The following is a 26,964-nucleotide window of genomic DNA, read 5'->3' as shown; positions in this document are numbered from 1 at the left end:
TTTAATATTCGAGCCTGGAAAATACATTTAATTCTTGACATATCCCTCATCAACATTGATATATTTGTCGCATCACTTTACCAGTGCGTTCAACTCCGCAGCATAGAAGTCGCCCCAGCCACTTCTCAGTCATCAACGTAATGGCTGCTACCAAGGTTGAACCGCTTTACGCGACAAACACTTCCAAAAATAAACAGGAAACTTTTCTTAATGAATGTCTCTTAGTAGCAAACCATTTGCGGGATTTAATAAGAATTTCGCGATCTCAAACTTCAAAATATTACTTACTTACTCATGGAGCTGAGCCCTTCTTGAGAAGCCGCCAGCTGTGTAACTACCCAAGAACTTCCCAGCATCTTATTGAACCCGTATGTTCATTACTATGTTCACAAGAGCCCTCCACTGGCCCCTATCCTGAGCCAAATCAATCCAATCCATACCATCCCATCCTATCTCTCTAAGATCCATTTTAATATTGTCCACCCACCTACGCCTTGATCTTCCCAGTGGTCTCTTTCCTTCTAGCATTCCCACCAATATCCTCTACGCATTCATCGTCTCCCCATTCGTGCTACATGCCCTACCCACCTCATCCTCCTTGACTTCATCATTCTAATTATACTTGGAACTTTAAAATATTAGTATTTAAAGATTAAAATCACAGTAGGTTCGTGATTAATTGGCTTTTGGATTCTGTCCAACGTCCGGTATTCTGAAGAACACAATATTTTCTTTGGAATATCAGATGATAAATTAAGTCCAAAAATCCCAGTAATTTCGAGTGTTATACACGATCGACAGAACTCTTTAGAATCCACTTACGATATATTCATCAATCTTAAAACAAATAACACATGCCTCTGTGGTCTAGTTGTCAGAATTCGATTCCCGGCGCTACCAGATTTTTTCTGTGTAGTAGTTGGTCTGGAACGGGGTCCAGTCAGCCTCGTGATGATAATTGAGGAGCTATTTCAAGGAAATAGCGGCTCCGGTCTAGAAAACCGAAATTAACGGCCGTGGGGATTCGCTGCGCTGACCACGCGACGCTCACTATTCGCAAAAATTGGCACTAACTTCGCCATCAAGCGGCGGTCGCTCGGACAGTATAGTTCGCTTGCGGACTAAAATCACGGAGTTTTTTTTATTATAATATTTGTACAATTATTAATAATAAGTGATTATTAAAACACGTCAGTGTAACATAGATATGGGATGCCGTGAGCACAAGAAGGCAGGAATTAACGGTGACGGGGGTTTGAAACACATTACGGGCCTGCACGATTAGACAACTCAAGAAACGCTAGAATATGTGACGTGTCACAGCGACTAAAGACGGGCTTCAGATTGGTAACTGGATTCATTTACAATATACAGGTCGTAAATATAAATAATTATAACACTATTACGGGCTTTCACACTACAAATCACTCAACGCTAATCTCTTCAGTCTATCTCCACTAATCTTCACGAATTTATAAGACAGGAACTATAGAAGGCTCCCTAAATCACACACTCCCAAAATAACTGCACTTTAGCACACGTTAAATCTTCACAGGCTGACTTCTTGTACTCTTCTGTACTCCTCAAGCTTACTGCTTGGTTGATGTACTCCAGCTTGTCGCTATACTCCTACAGCTTACTGCGATCCTCTTATTTGCTCTCTTCTGCCGCTGCTACGTACTACTCGTAAGTGGTGTGAACCAAAGTCGAAGTCACATTGTGACTGACGGTCAGTCAGTCTATCTTGGTGTCGAGCCCCGGCTGGGGCTCATGACCAGATTTTTTTTCCTTGTGTGAAAGTTACTGTCCTGTCCATTTGGGGCGCCCTCTCTGACTAGAGGTCGAGTCTGTCATTTGTCAGTCATAGTCTGTGTTAGTAAGTCCGCTTTGATCAAATTTTCTCACCCTTACTTATACAGTCACAGAACGGACATGAGCATACAGTACACACGTCACGTAATCGCTATCCAGACAGTCTGTTGGCGCGTCGATCGGATTACAGAAAACACAGTTTCCTCTACTGTTGCGTGTTCACAGAACTGTTGCTTGGAAACGCGTTGATGAAATCCGTTACAATTTGGAAAAAACTTATTGCCGGTAATGTAGTTAAAGAAATTACTACGAAACAGGAGGCAAATATGAGGTCGGAAGACCATCTGTCAGTATACTGAATTATTTCAAGAAGACAGACGTCAGAAATGAGCTTTAAATTACGTATCCAAAGAGCAAAGAATGAGTGAAGAACCAAAGAGGCGCTCCAAATAATATTTCTAGGTTAGTAAAAGTTAAGTTATCCCTGTAACAGACCTTGGAAGCCCATAGGGTTGTAAGACATCGAGGCTCCCACAGTTTCTAGACAACTTACTTACTTACTTACTCATGGAGCTGAGCCCTTCTGGAGGAGCCGCCAATTCTACAGCTACTCAAGAATTTCCCACCATTTTATGGAACCATAAAGTTCATTACCGTGTTCACAAGAGCCCTCCACTGGTCCCTATCCTGAACCAGTCAATCCAATCCATACCATCCCATCCTATCTCTCTAAGATCCATTTTAATATTGTCCACCCACCTACGGCTTGGTCTTCCCTGTGGTCTGTTTCCTTCTGGATTTACCACCAATATCCTATATGTATTCCTCTTCGCCCCTATTCGTGCTACATGCCCTGCCCACCTCATCCTCCTTGACTTGATCATTCTAATTATACTTGGAGAAGAGTACAAGTTATGAAGCTTCTCATTATGCAGTTTTCTCCAACCTCCTGTCACTTCATCTCTCTTGGTTCCAAATATTCTCCTCAACACCCTGTTCTCAAACAACCTCAGTCTATGTTCCTCCCTTAATGTGAGAGACCAAGTTTCACACCCATACACAACCACAGGCCTCGTTAAGCGATCTTGAGCTTCGTTTACAAACTGAGGTGTAATTGCCGTTACCGTATTTCTGCAGAGATCATGCATTGGGCCCTGTGTTTCCTGGCCCGTGCTTTTTCTGTGGAATGTCAGTAAGAACTTCCTCCCCCCCCCCGCAGCCACTGACGTTCTTACAGAAATACGAAGGAGTTTAGTTACTTAAGAAATTACTCGTAAAATTAGATAGGTGTTTTCTGGTGTTCGATACGTTGGGCAACCTGCGCTGTAATGTAAAGGAAATGAAGGAATGCTGTAGGCTCGTGAGTGATGGCTTAAGTGAAGACGTAGAAGGAATCTATTGTAGATGCTACACCTTAATTTATCTTGAATGACTGAGAAGAACTGCGGAAATTTTCAATCACAATATTCAGCCTTGGAACGGGACCACGGCCTCCTGAATGTGTACAAAGAACTCAGTTACGAAATCAAGAAGAGAAATAAAGACTTGAAACGAGAAAATTCAACCCCCAAATCCAACGCTGCAGGTATTGCAAACTTTGTGATCCTTTTATCCCGTAAAATAACACACAAATTTAGGTGAATTCCCTCCCGCCCCCATGATGCACTGTGACATCAGGAACATAAATAACTATATCAACAGTAAGCCATAAAATGTTCCTGTACGGTCACTAAAAAAAATAGTGAAATGTATCACCGGCTGTAGCTACGTTTTACGAACGTTCCATGATTATATTGTACTAAGTTGCCAGAGCTGCACATGGCTGTGACTGTCTTTAAATGGGGCCGCGCCATAGTTCAAGCGGTTAGTCTCTGGCTTGCTATCACGGCGGTCCGGGTTCGATCCCGGGTCTGGTCAAGTGGGATTTGTGGTGGACAAAGTGGCGCTGGGGCAGGTTTTCTCCGAGCACTTCGGTTTCCCCTGCCAATCTTCGTTCCACCAATTGCTCCAGAATCACCCTCACCTATCATCTGGGGCTGGTAAAATAGACCAGAAGTGGCCGCAGTACAAGAGACTTAGTCCAACCCCACTAGCAATAAAAAAATAGCATTCTTTTAAATAATTCCTGACAACTCCGCTAGTTCTGCCCTCCCCCCCCTTACAGTGGGTCGCGATCCCCATTTTGAAAAACCGTGCTTTGATATCTACCATACGTTCAGCCGACACGTGTGTTCTTTATGAACAATAAATACCGTCACTATTCTAATACTGGAGTCCCAGTGATGCAAATGTGATCCATATTTACTTGTGTTTGTGTGTGTGTGTGTGTGCGTGCGTGCGTGTGTGCGTGCGTGTTATTGTATATCTGAGTTCTACGTATTTGTGTGGGGCACGCGCTAGCATAGTTGGTTGAGGCTCTATGCTACAATCCGGATGGTGGCGGGTTCGTTTCCTACTGAGATCAATGGATTTTCAATATACCTAATCCTTCCAACCGCACTATGTCCCTAGGTTCGACTCAGCCTCTAACAGAAATGGGTATCTTCCTGGAGGGGTTAGGGGCGCCCTGCGCTAAAGGCTGACAACCTCACCTCCATGTATGAGGCGATTGTCTAGACTTCTCACAACCCTATGTGTCGCCACGGCCTGTTAAGGGATAGCTTTAACTTTTTTTTTTACCTTTTACGTGTATTCACCTGAGTGTGTGTAACGCGCGTGCCAGTGTGCACTCGTGTGCATGTGAGTGTAGACATGGAATGGGTTCGTGTATTCCCAGTCGTGGCAATTGCACGACACGCAGTCCAGACACGGGTTTGCTTAATATTCCAGAGTAGCGCTGATAACGTTCTCGCAGGAGCAACATTCAATCGGAGAGGAGTACATTTCGGAATAATATCTCGATTGGGTCAGGACTGCTTCTCATTGACAAATCATCACGATACTGGATGCTATACAGTTTAGATATTGGCAAACGTCGTGAAGTGAACCATAAAATTATTTCAATTACAACACGACGGCATTCTTCCAAATCCTTTACAATTAACCATTCATTATTTCTTCCATGGCCCGGATTTTGATGACCTGAAAATATTTAAAAAAAAATGACCTATAAAATGACCGAAAAAATCCAGAAAAATTACCTAAAATATGACCCAAAATGTAATATGCAGGGCCCGGATTTTGATGACCTGAAAATATTAAAAAAATTACCTATAAAATGACCGAAAAATCCAGAAAAATGACCTAAAGGAGAAAAGAAAGAACACTTCGCTTCCATGTTATTCACATTTCAGATAATATATGAAGAAAAATTCCCTAAAATGGCCAAAAATGACAAGAAATACCCTTAAAAGTCCAAAAATATACCAAAAAATTACCCCCAAAATGAAAAAAAATGACCTTAAACCTAAAAATGTCAAAAAATGATAAAAATTACCTATAAAATTTACATTTCTGTAACCAGCAGCTCATATCCGAGATTAATATATTTAAGAGCATTGCATAGGATACAAGGAAAAAAAGATGACATGTCATCAAAATCCGGGCCCTGCTTCTTACCATTCCACGAAATGTGTTCCAAATACTGACAGTGTCGAGAAGAGCTATAAAGGGGTGTTCACAGAATTGCCGTTGCCCAGCTCTGACATTTAATACGCGTACTTTATGTAAGAATAAGAAATGTTAACGGTAGAAGGTAAAGTTGTCCCTGTGGTTAATTAATTAAGCACCACGCCAGGAAGATATATTGGGGACTGAAAATGTAGCTATCCTTTCTTGACTTCTGCTTTAGATGGGACTGAGTCGTCAGCTTCTCGCTATGGCCTCTTTACCTCCGTGAATAAATCTGCCGACACCTATTAGATAGGAGATTAGGTGGGCCGCAGAGCCGGTCTGGACTCTGTATATCAGTGAAAAATCTCTTGGGCCTCCCGGGAATCGAACCCCTGCTGTGTAGCCCGCAGTTCGTCACTATACCGACTGAGCTGTCGCAGCTTAATTTTAAATTAAAATAAGAATAATGAAATACAAAGTACTGAAAATCTACTAGTGGAATTGGAGGGAGAATATGGGGTACTTGGATAATTCCACGTATGGTGTGACACAGACTAGGCTTTAATATAGAGGGGTCTGACTGGAATCGAATTGGCAGAGAAATTTCGATGGAAGTGTTCCCTATCGAAGACCGCCTCTGTCGACTAGTGTTCAGAGTTTTTGGCTACAGATCCAGAGGTCCTGGGTTCTATTCTCGGCGCTACCAGATTTTCTTAGAAGTGGTGGGTCTGGAACGGAGAAGCTGTTGCAAGGAAATAGCGACTCCGGTCTAGAAAACCGAAATTAACGGCCGTGGAAATCCGTTGCGCTGACCACTCGACACCCTCTATCCGCAGATGTTGGCACTAACTTCGCCGACAAGCGGCGGTCGCCCTGTCGGTATAGTTCGCTTGCAGACTACAGCCCACAGAGTTTGTTTTCGTTCCATATCGAATTTCAACGAACAGTGAAAAGGGTTTATGGGATACACTGCATGGTCCATTTATAGTTTTACGTAAACTATGTATGAATATGAATCAGTATGGCTGAAAATCGGATTTGCTTAGAAATTCTTAGTGAAAGTCAACCACACGGAGTTTAAAGAGAATCTGTCCTTTGGTACAAATGCTCCTACTAGGTCACAGACAGAATGTCAGACGTACCCCACACGTAAGGAATTATTTCTCATTTTATAATGAACTGAAGACAGGGGAGAACGCTACAGTGAAGAACAATGAATATTGGTGAAAAATTTTGCAGAAGATTGGTTTCTAACGTTGTCATATGTCACTCTTAATTTCATTGAGTGGGGTCCTTCATGAGAAGCTGATGGCTCTCAGCTATTCAAGAAGCTCCGCTTCTGTTCTGAGATACACTGACTTAACACCGCGTTCACGAGAACGAACTCCATCGTGAGCCAGTCGAATTCTATGTAGGATTCGAGGTTCTACAGGCGTGGTTAAGAAGAGTACTATTTTCGCTCCTGAAGATGGTGGTCATATTCTCCGTCGAAATGTCGTTTGACTTTCAACAGACCACACGGCATTAAAAACCAGAAGATATAAATCTTGTGTTGAATCCGGTCTTCATTTCTTTAAGACCCATTTTAATATTACGTCTGCTTATCGGAAGAAAGGGGCGCGCGTTAGCACTATGCTACAAACCTGAAGGTCGCGGGATCAAATCCCGATGAGGTCATTGGGTTTTATAAATTGACCTAATCCCTCCAAGAGCACTAGGGCACTGAGGTGGGGTCGACTCAGCCCCTAACAGAAATGAGTATCAGGTATATTCTTGGATGTTCTTGGGGGTAAAGGGCGGCCGGCGCGTAAGGCTGACAAATTTACAACCATCTATGGGCCGACTATCTAAAAAATGTGGGACCCTCAACGTCTCACAACCCTATGGGCCTTCACGGCCTGTTACAGGGATCTCTTTACCTTTTTATATCGTATGAGCTCTCGTCTTTTAGAGTTTTTGAGCCCAAATATTGAATTAATTTCTCATCCCATCATCAGTGCTATGTAGCCCCACCTGTCTCATCCTCCTTGATCTGATGGTCCCAATGACGTTTTACGAAGAGTACAAATTATGAAGCTACTTGTTTTCTTTTCACTGTTCCTCTGTTTCTTCTTCGCTCTCAGTAAAGCACACACCCATCCCCCACCACATTTTTCATATCCCTGGGGCCCCGCAAACCCTTAAGACGCGTCCACATTACTCGTGCTCGTGTGACTCGCTATGCTCGCGAGTAATGTGGACGATATGACAAGTTACGAGACAGGCAAATTTAAAATTTTTAATTTAAGCAATGTCAGATCCTGTATCTCAAACAAATTCCACGTTGAATAAATTTCAGAAAATATACAGAAGAATTTTGAAGAATAAGTCATCGCTACAGTAGGGCCGAAGAAGCGCAAGAGGAGTAGATACCAACTGCGCACTAACCAACGCATACGAATTGAAGTCTCGAGGGAAAGTAAAAAGGGAAGAACACAGACTGAGGGTATTTAACGCTGAGGAGAATATTGTTACTCAAGAATGAGTCTTAAGGCGCGTCCACATTACTCGTGCTCGTGCTCGCCAGGCTTGTGCTCGTCGGGAGACTCGTCTGGCTTTTACTTGTGCTCGTATATCTTCGTCCACATTACTTCAGTTGCTCGCCAGGCTTCGGCGCGTGAGGATCCGTGAGGCAACATAACTGCGCTCTGAGGAACCTAGCCAAGTGCCATTTAATCAAAATAATTTATTTAATTGCTAAAAGTGATATATTTTTCTTTCCAGAAAAATGCAAGTTTCATGCCATGTTTCCAGCAGATACCAATATCCGCTTGGATCCATCGATAGATAAGACTATCTTAAGTAAGTACTTATTTTTTCAGTGTGTAATTATTGGAATTATAATGAGTTTATAATCTTAGTTGTAAGATTCAGCTCTTTATGTTTATTAATTTCCACAGTAGAAGATTTTCGAAGTCTCGTGCTTTCAGGTAAATCTAAATATTTACGAACTGCATTGCCCGATTCCGTCTTGAAAATATAGCATTTTCTTTTGTCTTAAAATAATAACATTCATTAATTATGAACTTCTGTAATTTGTAACGTCATCGTGGTCATGCAAATTATGTGGCTGTTATGTTATTTTTATATTTTGTAAAACTATGGAGCGGAAGCCTTCATGAAAAGCTTATAGTCGTTCGGTTACTCATGAAATTCCCAATCAGATATACAGGGAGGTTCTTACTTACACATATGCTGGCCGGTTCACGTCGACCGGTGCACGGCCGGCTGCAAGGCACATACGAAATTTGCCGACGAATGAGTTATGTCTGATGTCCGATAACATTTAGAATTAAAGAAAATTATTCATTTTGTGGGTCGCTTGACGGCATTATGTTTCATGTTGAGCAATGAGGTTTATGCGTGGGAATTTGTTTATGATTTGTCAGCAGTGGGCAGCAAATATCAGCTCCCTTAGCCAGTTGTTCTCAGTTACTATTAGTGAGCAGCGTGTTACGTCGTGGTGCGGTATACTTGAGAGCAACACATATCTCTGTATGGCATCTATGTGAAATACGGATCTGCTGGAAATGTCGTTGAAATTTTTGTCGTAAATTCGTGATGAAAGAGTTTCCAGCAGACAAACAATTCACAATTCAATGAATAAACTTAAATCAACGGGACTCTAAGAAACAAGAAACAAAATCATGAGCGCTGAGTACTTGCAGAGGAAAAGTTAGATGAATTGAACCTACACCTAGAAAATCAGTGAAACATCTAACTGAAGAGACTGGAGTGTCAATGTCTAGTACAAGAATGACAACACAATTGCTGAAGCTTAGACTCTATAGAACAACAGTCATCCACTCCTTTCAGCCACACGATCCAGCTAGCAGGATTGGTTTTGCAGTTGTTTCCACAGTCTGTCGTTGAAGTTCAGATCAATCCGCAATTGGCATTCTTTTCTGATGATGCGTGGTTTTACTTGCATACTTCCCACCCGCACATGTACTTAAATCCTTGGGTTTTTATATTGTGAAATTGTAAAAAATTTAATTAGATTTAAGTATTCACAGCAATTTAAACTTAAAATATTGTGGCATATAGACCCGTTGCTGGGCAGAGACCTCGACACGGACGAGTGAAACCGTTGCTATGCAATGGGCGATAAACAAACACTCGTTTCTAAGCAACGACCTATAGACACGTCAACAAAACCCGGGCTATCACTAGGCAACTGCTCGGTGAACATGTTCCCGCCGCTATGGGTCCTCATGCAACGGTCGATGTCTTGTTGGACTTTAAGAGTGAAAACTGTGTTTTCTCTATGTGGTTCGTGGCGAAATATAAGCAGGGTCAGTTGAGTGAAGTGACGTGAAGTAGCTGGTTCGTGAGTGAGAGGGCTCGATTGTCAGTTGCAAGTCAGCCTGGGAAGATAAGACTAGGAGGTTGGTGTGAAATGGCCGCCAGCCTGGGACCCAGTCAGTTGAGTTTTCGACAGGAGATCTGCACGGGCTGCTGTAACAAAAGGACCAGAGTGCGGAAAGCTGAAGAATTTCCCCTGTTAGAAGCCGTTGTCAGGAAACTGCTAGTGGAGACTGTAATAGACTGAAGACATTAGTCTGTGTGTCAGTGATCTGTGAAATGTAGTTCCGGGTGGTGTAGAAAAGTGGTCAATGAATCCGATCACCAATCCATACCCCGGTGCACACGGTAGCGTAGTTGGTTGAGGAACTGTGCTTCAAGCCGGAATGTCGCGGTTTCGATTTGCGATGAGGACATTGGATTTTTTAAATTTACCTAATCCTTCAAGCCGCACTGTGGCCCTGGGGTCGACTTCGCCTCTAACGGAATTGAGTATCAGGAATCTTCCTGGCGGTAAAGGGTAGTTGGCGCGTAAGGCTGACAAACTCACCGCCAAATTTGAGCTGATTGTCTAGAGAAACCTCAAGGGAACCTCGACGTCTCACAATCCTATTGGCCTCCACGGCCTGTTACAGGAATATCTTTACTTTACTAATCCATACACCGTCTGTAGTCACACACTCCAAATACACGTGACAATATGATACCGGCAGTTATGAATTGTGTGTTGAATCAAATCCATTCTTTCAATGGGCCGATGGATGGAAACTGGGTCGCTTCAAAACGCTGACAGTGTTGTCACTGCCGATGCTACTGCCTCTGTCTCGAACAACCAGCAAAGAAATGCACATGAAGACGTTGGCACCTTAACTTAGGGAACAGGAGATTCAGCAGAAAATTTTCCGTCTATTCGTGCTAACCTTAGCAATTTGAGAGTGCAAGTGTTGGAAATGAATTAACTGGTGTCAAATACGTCACCAGGAACATGCTGCCTGAAGCCAGTAGGCGGTCTCTTAAAAGAAAATATGACGACAAATTTTCTCTCTCTTTCTCGGCCAAACGTGGACAGCGACGTCTGAAAATTGTCCTACAATCTTGCAAAACAACTTGTTCATCCAATCCAAAATAAAGACACATCTTGAGAGGCAACATTCAGATTCGTTTGCCAAAGGTTGTGACAACTTGAAAAATAGTGCAAGGATTCTTGCTGTCCAGAGTTACAGAGAGTAATGAGCTATTGGAAATTGTCGAGCCCCGCATTCTGGATGGTGCGAGCGTAGTGTGGAATGAAGTATCGTCAAAAGGAAAACCGATTATTTTCCTTTGTTCAGCAACACGATAGGTCGCCTCATTGTTGATAAGCAAAAATTACAAATAATTGTTACGTGTGTGATTAAAGATATCAGCAGATGTGACAAGGACAGCAGTCCTTGCAGAATTTGTTCACCGTTTGAGTGACGATGAAATTAACAAGGCTTTCCTATAGTGGCTGCCCACACTTAAAATTGCGATTTAATGTTTAATATTTGCAGATTCCTTCGATGAAAATTAAATCTCATGCCAGAAATGTAAGTCGTGTACACGAACAAACCAGAGGAGTGACTAGTTCAGTGGGATATATAAAGCTGAAATACTCAGTGAACTAGCTTTCATTGTGTTATTCACCACTAGCAACTCGCCACAAAGAGAATGCTTTACAGGCTGACTAAAATTGTTAATATGGTGAACTTTATAAATGTCGTGCGTCTTTCTGTGATATGTGAATGAATTAGAAATTCTTCATTATTACTGGACATGGTTCTATGCTGGTTCACTTGGTACAAAGCGGCCATCAGAAGTTTAAATAACCAATTCTTTTAGACCCACACATTTCCTTTGCCTTACTGCATCAGGACACACGGCGCAACATGTTGCATTCTTGGCAGGTATTTTTTTTATCATATTACATGAGATAAACCTGAGCCATCTAAAGACAGACACTACAGTTTTCTCTGCTCACGACAAATACACAGATGGGGGGATCTGATTTTAGGTTCTCAGCCATAAAAAAGATTCAAATTATTTGCTTATCACCCCGGACAGCTTCCTCTCAAAGAGTCAGGTCGAGATTGATTGCGAAATGAAGGATGATATGCCTGAAGCTCAGCATGCGTGGACTCGGATCTAGTTCCAGTGAGCAGGTCTATTTTCCTCCTGAAACTGAAATTTGTGACTGTATTCTCTGTCCATTTAACAATACAGCCATGGACTTAAGTAGAAAAAACATGGAGAAATATATTGAATTCTCGTGTACGAATAATGGAGATTTAAAATTAGAATCATCATGTCACAACCTAATCAAATCCTGGGTAAAAGTACAACGTGATTGCCCAGATATCACACATATTTCCTTACAATTCCACTCTTCGATATACGTGTATATATGTAACTGAACCACCCAATATCTGCACACACAAAAAAAGTACATGAACATAATGAACGAAACTTCCATCCGGATAATATTCGGTTGCCAAATAGAAGACCTAATATTGAAGATTCTTTGCTTAGGGCATCAGGCTTACCCGCCACATGCTACGTACATTTCTTAAGCAGTGTAACGCCGTGTCTGCGTTACGTCAGAGGGCGTCCCCCCCCCCTTTACTACCTTCCCCCTTCCACTGTTCCACTTCCTGGTTCCGGCCGGCTGAGGTCCAACGAGAGTGATTTTTTTTATTGCTAGTGGGGTGGGACTAAGTCCCTTTTACTGCGGCCACTTCTGGCCTATTGTACCAGCCCCAGATGACAGGTGAGGGTGATTGTGGAGCAACTGGTGGAATGAAGATTGGCAAGGGAAACCAAAGTACTCGGAGAAAACCTGCCCCAGTGCCACTTTGTCCACCACAAATCCCACTTGACCAGACCCGGGACCTAACCCGTGCCGCCGCTCTGGGAAGCCAGCGACTAACCGCTTGAGCCATGGCGCGGCCACGGGAGCGATCCACTCTGTTGTGGGAGCTTGAAATGTTCAGTCTATTCACTCTTTTCCTGGTCTGTACGATTTTGATTGGTTGATTGCCGGAGGCCTATTTCCTCCAGGGACTTACATTGTATTCGCATTTAGTATTTAATATATTATATTGTCATTTGATATATTTGTTATAGTTTTGGTATGTCCTACCCAAAAAACAAATTTCGGTCTTCAAGACCTTTTCACGTTTCAGCAGGTTAATTTGATTTGTTTTTATTTATCTTTTGTCCCATTATATATGATGTAATAATTGTTGTTTTAATGTTATTTCCTGATATGTGCTAACCATAATAGAACTTAATATTATTCCTGGCATGAATGATATCGTGAAATAGAATCAATTTTTCCTGTGCTCCCCGAAGAACACCGTGACATAAAAGTTTTCCGTGAAATGAAGAATTTAGACTTACTTTATAGACTGATGGGAAGAAACTGAAAATTGTGAAGCCTACTATTATATTGTAACATGTAAATACATTGCTAGGCAACGCCCGTAACTCACGCTGCCAATAATACTGGAGCAGTATTTTCTTTGTGTCCGTGGTAACGTCACACAAGAGTGGGTAGAGGTCACGTGACCTGTTTTCTGTAGGTCCGTACTGAGACCATTGCTAGACAGCAGCCAGCGGGCAAATGGACTGGCTGGGTAGCAATCACGTGACCTATGTTTTCTATGCATGGTCAGTGCCCAGAGGTTGTAGTGGAATGCGGGAATGTGAATTCAGTCAAACCCATTTGGAGGCGGGGTCGAATAACTCCGCCGCGACCCTGCGAGTTGTAGGAGGCGACAAAAAGGGAAGTCTCAAATCTGAAACAGTAAAATATGGTCGCGGGTTCTAAAGGACTTGGAACCGATAAAGATTGCGCTGACATCGGCCAGCAGCATATACAAAAGACAAACCCGTCCTCTCGTCAGAGAGGGCGCCCCACAAAAAGGCTGTAACTGTCAAAGAGTAATAAATATCTGGTCAGGAGCCCCAGATGGTGCTTGACACCAAGACTTACTGACTGGCTGACCGTCAGTCACAATGTGACTTTGACTTTGGAATTCAGTCAGTTGTCAGTAGGAGATAGCCATGGGAATTTCGTAATAATAGAAGAATTAGAGGTTGGCCTGCGAAGACTTAGTATGGGATTGGAAGATTTAGTCACAGTGAGACTGTTTTAATTCCGTTGCCAGGATACGACTAGTGAAGACTGAGAATCCTAGTGCGTGTGCAATCTTGTACTCTAAAGTGTGTAAATCAGCGATAGCGCTGTGTTGCTTGTAGTTAAGAAAGACTATACCCAAAGTGCCTGTAAACACAATCATCCAATGTAGGACCCGTTATGTTAGTCAAGCCTCCTAGTATGCAAACTTGACATTATAAACAATAAATCTATTACTAAAATTCCTAAGCATACATTAAAGTACTTCGTGAAGTTACAAACCGAATACAATATTTTGGGCTTAAGAGAGACGAATTGCAGAAGAATGAAAAAAAAAGTATGTGATGAGAGGATTAATAATTTGTGATCACGAAATATTGTTAGGGTAATCTAATTAAGAATATGAGATGGAAAAATCGAGTTAAAATTGACTCAAGTAGTAACACTTGTATCATCATGATGAAGAAATATCACTAGAGACTGGGAGACATAGAAATGACTATAAAATTAAAATTCATCTTAAAGTGAGAAGTGTGAATCATGGATTAGATTCAACTGACTCAGGATACAGTGCAGCGACAGGCTCTTCTGAAAGTGGTAATGAACCTTTGTTTTGCGTGAGCAGTGGAGAATTTCATGACCAGCTGAGTGACTATGAACTCCACAAGGCTTCTGCTCCATGATATTAGTTAATAAGATGTCAAATATACACTTTTCTTTACAGACCTTGCAGTCACATTATTGTCTGAAGTTTAACTCTTTATATCCTTGTTGTGTACAGACTACACCAGGTCTGAAGCATCATTCTCCATCATAAGCCTCATGCTAATGATCCTGGGTTTCATCTTCTCAGTCTACACATTCCGCAATCCTCGCTATATGTTCAAGAGACTTGCAGGAGTGATTCATTTCCTGACGTGTAAGTCACAATTACATGTAACTCCTAAACTGTTGAGGTTGAGCCCCATGTTGGAAGTTGTTCTCTTCTCAGCATGAGACTAGACTGTGGCAGTCATATTATATCAGAAGAGTAATATTTCCCGTAAAAACGAGTATGAGTGAGCCTGACATTGGTGCATTATTCCAATTACCGTGTGTAATCATGATGTAAGCATATATATTTCATTCATTTAATTATTAAACAAACACAAATATTCGTAAGTAATTGTGAATGGATTGTTGGTACCTGGATTTAAATGAAGGGACACATTGATTGGTAAATAGAAGATATATTTCATTTGCCCCTGACAGGGCCAGATTATTATTTGTGGGGTCCTGGGTCAATCAAATTGTGGAGGCCCCTCTCAGTAACAAATTAATTTATGACAATTTTGTTATTCTCATTTGTTATGTTAACTTAAAGCACAGACTGTCTTTCAAGATTTTAGAGAAGCAAAGGTCCCTATAAAATATATGTATCCTGTTTCTGTTCCTGTCCTGTGGAGTGCCTAGGGCAACCACACCAGTGGCTCCCTTAAACCTGGCCCTTGCCCCATTGTAAGGGGCATATTGTTATTTGATATTGTATTGTGACCACAAAACAAACTCAAGTGTTAGGCCATGAAGGATTAATGAAAATATTGTAAGTTGGTATGGGAGAATGTCATTTTGTTACTGAACCAGTTTGAAATTAACAAAAGTCGTTCCCACACTGTTACTTTCCATGACTGTTATTCATTTTATATGCATTTTCACCAAAGCTGATTTTTCACTTGTATGTTCTCCTTCTCCAAGCATAATTAGAATGATCAAGTTAAGGAGGGTGAGGTGGGCAGGGCATGTAGCACGAATGGGGGAGACGAGGAATGAATATAAGATATTGGTGGGAAAGCCAGAAGAAAAGAGTCCCCTGGGAAGACCAAGGCGTAGGTGGGTGGACAATATTAAAATAGATCTTAGAGAGACAGGATGGGATGGTATGGATTGGATTGATCTGGCTCAGGATAGTGACCAATGGAGGACTCTTGTGAGCATGGTAATGAACATTTGGCTTCTCCTCAAGAAGGGCTCAGCTCCATAAGTAAGTAAGTAAGTAAGTAAGTATGTTCATCGGTCTGCTGCTTAACCCAAACAGTTGCTAAATTAGTGACTGCTCAAAGCGTGTATCATCAACTTATCCACTTTCCTTTGAATCTTTCTATCTGTTCATGAAATTATGTGTACATCATACAATTATCATTATATTGAACTGTCATTGTTCTGTAAATTTCACTAATTTTCACGCCCTCTTATGTGCAATCCATGCAGTACCTATGCTGGATATTTCACAGTGTTATTACTGATCAGAATATAACAAAATGTAGCTAAGTGCAAATGGGGGAAGATTCTTATCATACTGGCATATCTGAATGTGCAATTGAAGGTTCTCTTTTAATTCTAATGATATATTCGACTTTAACTAATTAATTTTATATTCTTGCAACATCTAATTCCAGGAACACAAACAGAGCCATTATAAAATTATAATTTTCCCCTGTCTGTGATGACAGCAACCCATGTGATGTGACAGCAGACACAATACTGGCACTGCAACGCACAGTTTGCTACACATTAATTTTATACAGACTAAAATATCAACTGTGTAGAAAGTACTGTAAATACTTCATTGTTTCTCACACAAATGTTCTTTATGAGCATGTATGCAATACACAGCTCTAATCTTGAGAGTTGTGAGGAATGCAGGAAGTCAGAATCATTAAAGGAATGGTATAGCAAGTGTCACATAACTTCGAACAAGGCCAAGAGTAACCTTGAATGCGCAGAAGAAAAATTTCAGACAATGGGGTGGAGGATGTGTAAGTGACAGGCGGCCAGTGGAAGAACGAGTGTTAAGAAACTCCTCCCACCACAAGCCATGCGCAGGATTTGACTAGGAATGTGGGCCTTGTTCGAAGTTACATGACACTGTCTATAGCAGCATCGATCAGCAACTACTACCTGAGCCAAAACAGAAGTGCTTTAGTTGAGTTTACTTGAGTCCCTACACAAGTACGCTAGTGGGCAATATATTCAGAACTAATGCTCTACACAGTAGGCTGACTGGTTTCCATCGCTTACCCCCTTGACAATCCCTTCATCACTTGCCCCACTTCCTCATCCTGCAAGTGTTAAGATTAGAGTCCCTAGTCCTGTTACAAAAAGAAAACAGTAAAGTGAAATAGTTCAGAAAAATGCTGAAGGAAAGATAAAATTTAGGAAATTATACAAGAAATGAACTGAATTTGTTGATATCTATAAGTAATGAAGAAAGGTTCATATTTGTATACTTGGAAAGACAAAATGCAGTATTCCAACAAGAATATATAACCTAGACTGTGAAGAAGTAGTTTCTATCAATTATGTTGCTCTCAAGTCACATTTTATGTTACCTGTTACAATAATATCTTATGAATTTGAAAGGAAACAAATTGGTACACATTTCTCACTGGAAAGTGAACACAGAAAATGTGGCACATGTAATAGGCAAAATAAAGTATGAAAAGTTTGGTTCCTCTGCCCAGCATGTTGAGTGCTTTACATGCTTCACCAGATATTATACCCTCAATGATAAAGGAAAACACTGTCTTCATTTTTGATGACATTTTATACAGTTAGTTATTTTAAAATATTCTAGATTAAATGTATGACACAAACTCCATCCTAAGTGCAACTATTTATTGTAGTTCTTTTGTCTTCTTTTCTTCTACACGACATGTTTCGGCCGTAAATGGCCATCATCAGGTGTATACTCTCACGTAGCTGTTACACTGCACGCAGTTTAAAATTTAAAAACACCAGCTTTCTTAATTGTTCATTTCTCAGTTGTTAATAGGTCCTGATATATCAGAATCCCCTTGCTGATATGTGTCAGATATGTATAAGATCTTTGTTAATTTACATATGTCAATTTGATTTTTTAATTTTGGTATTTTTAAAATCTTCAATTTAAATTTAAATTTTTTTTTTAAATTTTAAAGTTAAAATTCAAAATTCACAGGGATACCTGCTCTAGGTCTACAGTGCTGCAGCGGCTACTTCTTGCTTTCAGCACCATTCAGGTATTATTCTGTGTAGGCTCCCTGTGTGTGTGCCGCTGCTTATCTTTAATACCCAACTACAACAAATTGTTGCACTTAGGACGGAGTTTGTGCCATACATTGTGTAGAGTGTAACAGGATGCTTAAATATAATATCCTTGATTAAAATTTAGGTGTTTAATTTAATCACCTGCCTTGGCATAGTGTCAAGAAACAAATCTAGGAAAATGAAAGCATATGAGCTTTTTAAAAAACTAAATTCCAGAACATTATCATAAAAGAATGTCTAAATTAAAAAATATGTTAAAATTAAACTCTTGAGCAAAGCAGTAGTGAATAAAAATATGGAAATGATAGAAATGCTTTCACAATATTTTGTAAATAACAATTTTCACTCTTGGATGATGACATACTGTGGATGACCAGTGGGCTGACTTTTCATGGAATCTGGCTGTCTCTTCAAAGAAAAGCTATGCACCGAACTACAATGAGATGCCAACTACCTGCCTTCAATTCAATTAATCTCTAGCAAACGCGTAGGACATTCTGACTGTCACTTGACACAACAAGTAGGATGCCAAACCTGGCATCTAACTCAAATCTATGTAGATAAGTCCATTGTATTTTGGGGAACTCAAGGTCAAATGGAAGAAATGCTGTTCAGTTAATCATTTTGCCCTGTACTGCTAGCTGATACGAAGAGAGATTGTTATTGTCATGTGTTGGGTATATGTCATGCGACAAACAACTTTACGCTGTTCTGGATCTAGTGAATTATTGCACATTCGCTCTCACAGCTACACAATTCACAATTTCACAATTACTGCCATTGGCAGTATGACACTTACTGCTGCCATTCACTCGATAACAATGGACTTCAACCCACTCCGGCGAATACTACTGCAACTGACTGGTTACTCGCTCTCTCTAGTAACTCACTACTCACTCACTACTGAATAGTGTTCGCTGCTCCTTATTTAGGTTCGGCACGGACAACAAAGAAAACAGTTAAGTGATAGGGACCACTGTTGCATAACGTCATGTTTACCGATTGCCTAGCAACAGTTGTTGCGTGGGCTCCCCTGTGGCTTGACACCGTGTTTACAGGTGTTGCTGGGGAACACTGCCGAGAGTTGTTTATAGCTGTGTAGTAACCGCGGTGTACCCTGTTACGTCACCACGGGGGAGGGGGACAGTGTTGACTGGCCTGTTACCGTAGCAGCAGCAGTTGCTCTGATGCTGTTATGACACCGCTGAAAGGGGAGTGTCCTGCATAGCGCAAATATGTCACATTATTATAAGCATTTCGTCTTTTCTTGGAAAATGTTCATGAATATGGTGGAAAAAAATCCTTGTGGTCACTGACAGGCAGCCAAGAGAGAGAGAGAGAGAGAGAGTGAGTGAGTGAGTGAGTGAGTGAGAGAGTGAGTGAGAGAGTGAGTGAGTGAGTGAAAGAGTGAGTGAGTGAGTGAGTGAGTGAGTGAGTGAGTGAGTGTGTAGAGTGAGTGAGTGAGTGAGTGAGTGAGTGAGTGTGCGTGTGTGCGTGCGTGCGTGCGCGCGTGTGTGTACAGGAATATGTATATATTGGTTTTCAGAACACTATATAGGTAATACAAATTGAAAAACGTGCTTTAATAATTCAAAATGTTGTTACCTAATTGCACCGCAATTGTTATATTATTGCTGCAATCATATCAATTGTTATATTATTGCTGCAGTGAAGAAAAAACTGATATATACTTACTCTCACATGTTTATGAGAAGACACAGGGTTTTGATTTTTTTATTGAATTTAATGAATGTTTATCATTCATAACTACACATATTTGAAATATTCACTATTCTACTTAATCTACAATTAACCACAGCATATTCCAAGACTTTCTCCCTGTCTTGAAGGATCTTCCCTGGTACCATTTGCAGAACATATCGCTGAGTGGCTATCATGTGAAAAAAATTCTATTCCATGGAGTTAGATAAATATTTTACTCCATCTAACATCTTCAGCAATATTATGTGTCCTAATAGAAATCACCTGGTGTATACTGCAAGTTGTACAGTAATATGTTCTGAAGGGACTACAGGTAAAAGGCAAAAGATTTATGCATACCAAAGGGAAACCAGAGTAAGGGACTAGAGGTAAGAAATTCTTTAGAGCTATGAACCAAGTCTCCTTCCATTGATGTCAATGCCATTGGACCCAGTAGTCTGCTGTAGACTCATCCTGTGCTGAAACTACTTTATAGAGACTTGTCTTGATGTTTCAGGTGGCTGTGTTCTGGCAGTGATTGAAGTTCTAATCAACTCCATTGAATATGAGCGAAAGCACCTTCCATTTACATTTCCGCGAGGTGCCACTTATTCCTATGGCTTCTCCATTGTTCTTGCATGGCTGGTATTCATAATGTTACTGGTGTCTGGTTGTGCCTTCTTGCTTTATTCACGTAAACGCAAAGGAAACAAGGCACCAACTGAAGAGATTGCAATGGCAGATGAACCAACTATCATTGGACGATAAGAGTAACTTATTCTTTGTTATATTTTGATTATAGATCCAAGAAATGAGGTCTTTTCTGTTGTGATTGTATCAAAGGAGGGAGGTAAGAAGTGGCTAATTTCTCTTTTAAAGATGCTGAATTATATGGCATTCACCAAAGTCTTAAACCTATTTGAAGAATTCATCAGTTATGTAATATGAGCACTGATTTCACAAAATTGCATTCTGCTGTGTTTAAAAGTGGTTATTAGAAAGTCTTTAACGTAAAGAATGTTGATATTCTGCATAATATGATAATACTTTGGACAGTAAATTGCACTCCATGGTAATATCACACTGAAGCATCATTGTGTTTTGTATGTACTAATTTAATGGCTCTTCTTGTTTTTGACCCAGTTTATGTTTGTGTATAAAATTGTTTATGATTCCTTAAGAAATGCAGGAACAATTTTCTAGTCATGTTTGTTCTACATTCAAGATATATCTTGTGTTGGTCAGTGATGTGGCCTCATGCTGTGTATTTTGAACATTTAGACCAGTGTGCCTGAATCTGAAAATTGGTCTTTTTCTATTATGATATACATTGTTATATTTATGACAACATATCTGCCTTGTGTGTTGTTCAAGTATATTTTTTAAAACTGCATATTTTCTTAAGTATTAATGTTACATTTTCCAGCAAAAAGTTGACCACGCATAGAAAGAACATTCTATTATTGTAGACATGTTTATAGTTCTGTTGCCTAGCACTGGGTATGGTGCAGACCATATTGAAAACACTTCTCCCGTTGTCAGAATTGTTGCATAACCTAGCAACGGACTGTTTACCAAGAATCTGCCTTCGCGGGAAATTCTTTATGGAGCCGTTAACTAGCAATGGGAATCTACTTGTTTGTCGCTATTCCGAAGTTTTGGTCAGTGTTTACCTAACCGTTACTTAGCAATGGCCCATATTATGTGACACTATATTTCAATATTCTTACACGCACACACATATAAACCCATCTCTCAAGTTTCTATCATTTATCAGCCACTGGTGTAATGGAATACTGGCCACCAGGTCTGGCAAGCTGTTCTGAACTCTCCCTGTCACCAAGAAACATAAAACAAAAACAAACTCCGTGGCCTTTAGTCCGCAAGCGAAATACACGGACCCAGCGACTGCCACTTGTCAGCGAAGTCAGTGCCAACTTTTGTGGATAGAGGGTGTCACATGGTCAGCGCAACAGACCCCCACAGCTGTTAATCTCAGTTTTCTGGACCAGAGCCACTACTTTTTCATTCAAGTAGCTCCTCAATTATCCTCATGAGACTGAGTGGACCCCATTCCAGACCCACTACTTCACAGGAAATCTGGTAGCACCGGAAATTGAACCCGAGACTTCTGGATCTGCAGCCAAGAATTCTGGCCACTAGATCACAGAGGCAGTCCTCTCCCTGTCACCTGCTTACACAAATCCCAGTGCCCAGCTATGCCCACTCCAACTCGGTTGCCTCATTCCCTTGGTGGTCAGGCTCCAATGGCTTTGATTGACATGTGATTCAAAGGTTTCTGGGAAATGGTGTTGAGAGCAGGGTTTTGAAACTCAGTCAAGCATGTCAGGTCTCAGGAATACAGCAATGTCAGAAGGGTGAGCTTATGCAATCAGAGGATCAAAACTGAGAGGCTATATGGGAAGGGTGACTCACTGTTTTTAACTAAATAAATCACACACACTGACGTCTAGTACATTTGAACAGGCTTAACTCATTGGTCACGTGGAATTCATTTAACACAGTACACAGCTCGTTCTCCAACAACAACAACATCAACAACAACCATTCTTCAAATTGAAGGAGTTGGCATACTTCCTAAAACACTTCATGCATGGAACTAAGTGTACATCTGCCATGACCACAGCCTCTCTTTGAGTACCTCCTTCATTCCAGGGTGCTTACACTCTTACTTCCCCCGTCTTTTGTTTATGACCACTTCCTCATCCCCTTAGGTGTTGACGAGTGGCTGGGCTGGAAGAAAACATTCCTAACTGACCGCCTTCCCATTTACTGATACGTTGCCAATTTGAAAAGCAGAACTTCATATCTAACTAGTAGAAATTTAATAAAACCTTGAATACTTCGTTATATTACTCTGGTTGCTCAGCATCTTAACATATCTTTTATACTGTATACCAAAATCTCTGTACTTAATTTTTATTTTGCGAATTTAGTGCTTAAAGTGATCACCATGCAGTGCCATGATGGTAAATAAAGAAAGAAATATGTGATGTCATTCTTTCACTCTTATGGAATTTGGGAGGGAGCCAGCAGGAATGTATAAGCCTGTTCTAAGTATTGGCATGTTAAGTAAATAATTTTCTATTTTCATTGAAATTTGTGAAAGAGATACCAGATTGATTAACAAGCATTTTCATTAGCATATTCTCTACATATCTCAGATTGCATTGTTTGCTGTTGATCATTTTTGCATTTTAAATAATATTAGTATAAGTTATACTGATTTCTGTGAGCCAGGACATGGCATAAGGAGCCATTTCTGTATAAACTGAATTGATTCTTAGGTAATTTAATGGCTGTGTTTCAAGCAGATGTTACAAGTTGTCAGTATACATGTTGGGGGTAACTGTTTTCAGATAACATAATAAATTAATACATATGTATTTATTTGTTCCATTTACTGCAAGGAACGCTTTTCAGGTAGAGTAATGAGACAGGATTTAACACAAACTTCTTAAATGCCATATTCTCCTTGCTTTATCATATCTGATATTCTGTTCCAGTGTGTCAGACAGTACTTAGAGAAAATGAACAAATACAGCATGTATGAGCCTTAAGAAGAATAGGATCTAGTGATCCATTGACATATATTGAAAATTAAGATACTTTATCTCTCTTTAGTCATGTCAGATATATTTTAATAATAACACATTTAATTTCATAAGAAGTACTGTCATATAATGCAAGTTCTTCAAATGTGTATTGAAATGATGTCTGATTGTCAATTTCATAAAACTTACTATTGTTTTTGGGCTAATGAAGTTTTCTGTGACATCCCCTTCTAAGATAGCATTATCTGTTGTCTATAACATTTTCATTTCTCCTACTTTCATTAAAACAGGGCCAGGAATTCAGGCCTGGGTGCGTCATATATTATTAAATTTCGTGAAATCCACTTTTGCTTTAAAATATGAGTATGTCTGTTATTTAAACACCAATTTAAGTTTCAGAAGATTAAGGTATGGAAGACAAAACTGCATCTGATTTCAATAAATAGAGTATGTATTTATTATGAAGGTGTACTGGAAGGGAGTATAGCTTTAAAGACATGGGAGTATGGGCACATATGTTAATATATATTATCACAGCTTTATAAAAGAATAAGGAGGCATTTCACTGCCTAAGAAATAATATGCATGAGAGATACACCACCAACAGTTGCCAAACAGATTATAGCACCATTGAAAGGCCCATGCTATAGATTTTAAAAGGCTTCACATAGTGTGTGTAAAAGTTGATTACAAATTTTGTTTAAATGGATGTCATTGTAACAAGAGGCCACCTGCAAAGAGGGCAGACATTGCCATTGGTTACAACAGATTTCTTGAGGCATTCACCATGAAAAATATGTCCACAGGTGGTAGCAGTGGCAGTGCAAGGTTTGATAGATTCCAGGCAGATTGAACAAGGACCTGACCAGTCACGCCCTTGGCGATCTATAGTTGGATACTGGCGTCGATGTTCCATCTGATTTCCAATTGGCAGCCAGTACCACTCCACCGTTTGTAGTAGATGCACATAGACATTCGAGTACCTTTCCAAGAAAGATTACTTTTAAAACTGTGAAAGACCATGCAACAAAATACCACATTTATAAACATCAAAGAACTTCCTGTAATACTTTAAATATTCATGGCAGCAGTTGATTCATTACACCATAATCATGTGTGAAGTTGCTCTTTATTTAAAGTTTATTTAATTCTCCTGCCTTCCATTCTCTTATTATCTCTCTCCCTCTCTTTCAAGTGCAAAAATTTTTATTACACTCTTCTATAGTAATGATAGTCATGATCAGATCAGAAGAGCGACTGAGCTGAGATCAGAATAGAGAGGGTCCAGTCCTAGACTGTCATGGAAGAAGACTTCAGCTCATTATTGTGAGTTATTGTAATTATGAGTCATTGTGCGTGGAGTGGGCAATAAATCCAATCATCCAATCCAAATTTCATCTTATAACTCACCCACACAAGGTGGGGTGCTATGGACTGGATTGGTCTGGCTCAGGATAGGAACCAGTGGGGGGCTCTTGTGAACACAGTAATGAACCTTTGGGTTCCATAAAATATAAGGAAATTCTTTAGTAACTGCACAGCTGGTGGCTTCTCAAGAAGAGCTCAGTTATTATTATTATTATTATTATTATTATTATTATTATTATTATTAGAGGGGGTGGGTTTCCCCATGCCCTTAGACCAGTTATTGGTCACCCTTTAATTTTTACTGTCACCATGCCCTACCGGTACTGGTGCCTGCTATCAGTCCCGTTCAGCCAACGAGATCGGCTGTCGGTACCTGATATTTCCCCCATCTACCAGAGGCATTGGAAACTACTTGGGCAGGAAATTGTTGCCTAATTTTTCTCAGAGGTCTCCTAGAGACATGAGGATCTTTTACGTGCTGTAAACCTATGACACGGTACCCACAGCTTAAAGTCCCTCCCGGAGGACTTGTTCCCTGAATTTTTCCGCCCTTAAAAATTCCACGACCTCTGCCGGGTTTGAACCCGCGTACCTTGAGTCATGAGGTGGGAACGTTACACCTAGATTATGGAGGCCACTTAGAGGTCAGTTAGTTATGGTCTCACAAAATATTAATCTGGCCCTGTTGGTACTCCCTACATTTTTCAAATTAATTATCAGGAGTGAGAACTGAAATTATCACAGAGTCCAGAACCAAGACCCACATTGTAATCCTACACTATCAAGTGGGTGTGTTAAGCTGACTACGGTCTTCATGTTCTCTATAATTCTTTATCTCTATAGAACGGACTACACTGCATACATACCACACCCACAAGCAGAGCTTCCACGCAGCACGATCTGGAAGAGCCACAGCTGTCAGAACGGTGGCAAGAAGAGCAGAAAGAATGCGAATTAGAATAGGCACCCAAAACTCCTCCACACCTCCCAAGACTGAGAACTTCCAGCTGCGTACAGTGGACACAGTCCAAGAGTCCTCTCCTGGCACACCTACAAGGCACCCACAAATATGGCAGTTGTAGTCACATATCCTTTGACTCCAAAACAGTTATTCAAAAAAATCCAGGAATATGTAACTGTCACCAAAAAATCGTAATTTGACCCTGTTCTATGCCAGTTATTTCTGTGAGATACATTTCAGTGGTATTCTCCCTTCTATAACGTAAATTTCCAAGTGATCTATTTCCATAAAATTNTGATCTATTTCCATAAAATCTCCTACCAACACTTAGTAATACTGTGTTCCAAACACTTGGATCACCTTACTGCCATTGATTAAACTACCAAAACAACCCCAGAGAAAGAGTTCAAATCTGAAAGAACCTTTGTATGTAATTTAATCGACTTGCTACATTCATTATTCATACCAAACCAAAAACTATAAATGGAAATAACGAGCTTCCTCTATGAGTTAGTAGAACGGCACATTCAAGGTGTCCTGATTGCATATCTTTGCCTGAAGACCCAACTCACCTTGACTCAGATTTTTTGTGGTTTTACTTAGTTCCTTCAGGCAAATCTTGGTGTAGTCACTCAAGTTATAATATGACCATTCCCTTCCACAACCTTTCAAGTCCATTATTCACTACTTATCTTATTGTCATTGGGAACTATTGACATCGTCACTATTAAAGTGAAATAAATGAAAGTGCTCACAATAACACTTTACCTTGAAATGTGACAAGCAAGAGGTATGCTGCAGTTAACACTGTGTTGGTCCAACTATCATAGAGTACACTTGCATAGAGAGAGACAACACTTGTAATGAACAATATATTCCAGGCTCTTTTCTGCAAATAACAAGCATAGTGTCATGTGCCAAGAGTGACAAAAGTTTATGAACTAAATAATAAGAAAATATCTAGATTTCAGAGTGATGAATTTGGTAGACAGTGCAAGATGATACATGACAAGAAACTTTGTTATTTAAGTAGGCCACAGTATTGATAAGACAGTGAAATCTAGGAGGTTGTGAGAGTTGGATGGATGATTAAAATGGGAGACAAAGAATACATGGACAATTCTTATGGGAAAACCTCCAGTGAAGTAGCCTGTATTGAGGTGAAGAAGGGCATGGGCACTAACATAAAGATGCATTTAGAAAAATATGTGTAGACTTCAAGCGTGGAAGATCAGTGGGAACTGGGAGAGGATTGTGTCAAAAGGCACAGTTTTGTATTAACAGCATTTCATATGCAGATTCCACTAACAGAAAATTATAGTAAACTTTAAAAACGTTTGACTCTCAGGGTTGACCACACACAACTTCTGTTGGTTGGGGCAAAAGGATCACTTTAACATGCCTAGAAGGTTCAAATCAGTAGCAGATAT

The 26,964-nt window shown here is 40.3% G+C and overlaps 1 protein-coding gene and 1 long non-coding RNA gene across 3 annotated transcripts in view; one reads left to right on the top strand and one right to left on the bottom strand.

The window, feature by feature from the left end:
* LOC111867693 overlaps positions 1 to 21,023 on the top strand; it is a 43,468-nt gene extending 22,445 nt beyond the window's left edge. For both annotated transcript variants that reach the window (XM_033752777.1, XM_023857755.1), the window contains 3 exons: positions 8,128 to 8,205; positions 14,646 to 14,783; positions 20,148 to 21,023. In XM_033752777.1, coding sequence (XP_033608668.1) covers positions 8,128 to 8,205; positions 14,646 to 14,783; positions 20,148 to 20,398 — 467 coding nt within the window. In that variant the 3' untranslated portion in view covers positions 20,399 to 21,023. The remainder of the gene's footprint in view (positions 1 to 8,127; positions 8,206 to 14,645; positions 14,784 to 20,147) is intronic.
* A 1,569-nt stretch (positions 21,024 to 22,592) lies between these two features.
* Positions 22,593 to 26,587, bottom strand: LOC111867696. The gene is made up of 3 exons (XR_002843381.2): positions 26,303 to 26,587; positions 25,440 to 25,623; positions 22,593 to 24,188 (listed from the first exon to the last, which is right to left on the bottom strand). It is a non-coding gene; the product is annotated as an uncharacterized LOC111867696 (long non-coding RNA).
* Between the last annotated feature and the right edge of the window lie 377 nt (positions 26,588 to 26,964).

The sequence above is a fragment of the Cryptotermes secundus genome, unplaced genomic scaffold (genome assembly GCF_002891405.2).
Source record: "Cryptotermes secundus unplaced genomic scaffold, Csec_1.0 scaffold1076, whole genome shotgun sequence".
Lineage (NCBI taxonomy): Eukaryota > Metazoa > Arthropoda > Insecta > Blattodea > Kalotermitidae > Cryptotermes > Cryptotermes secundus.
This window is presented reverse-complemented; position numbering and strand designations above follow the sequence as displayed.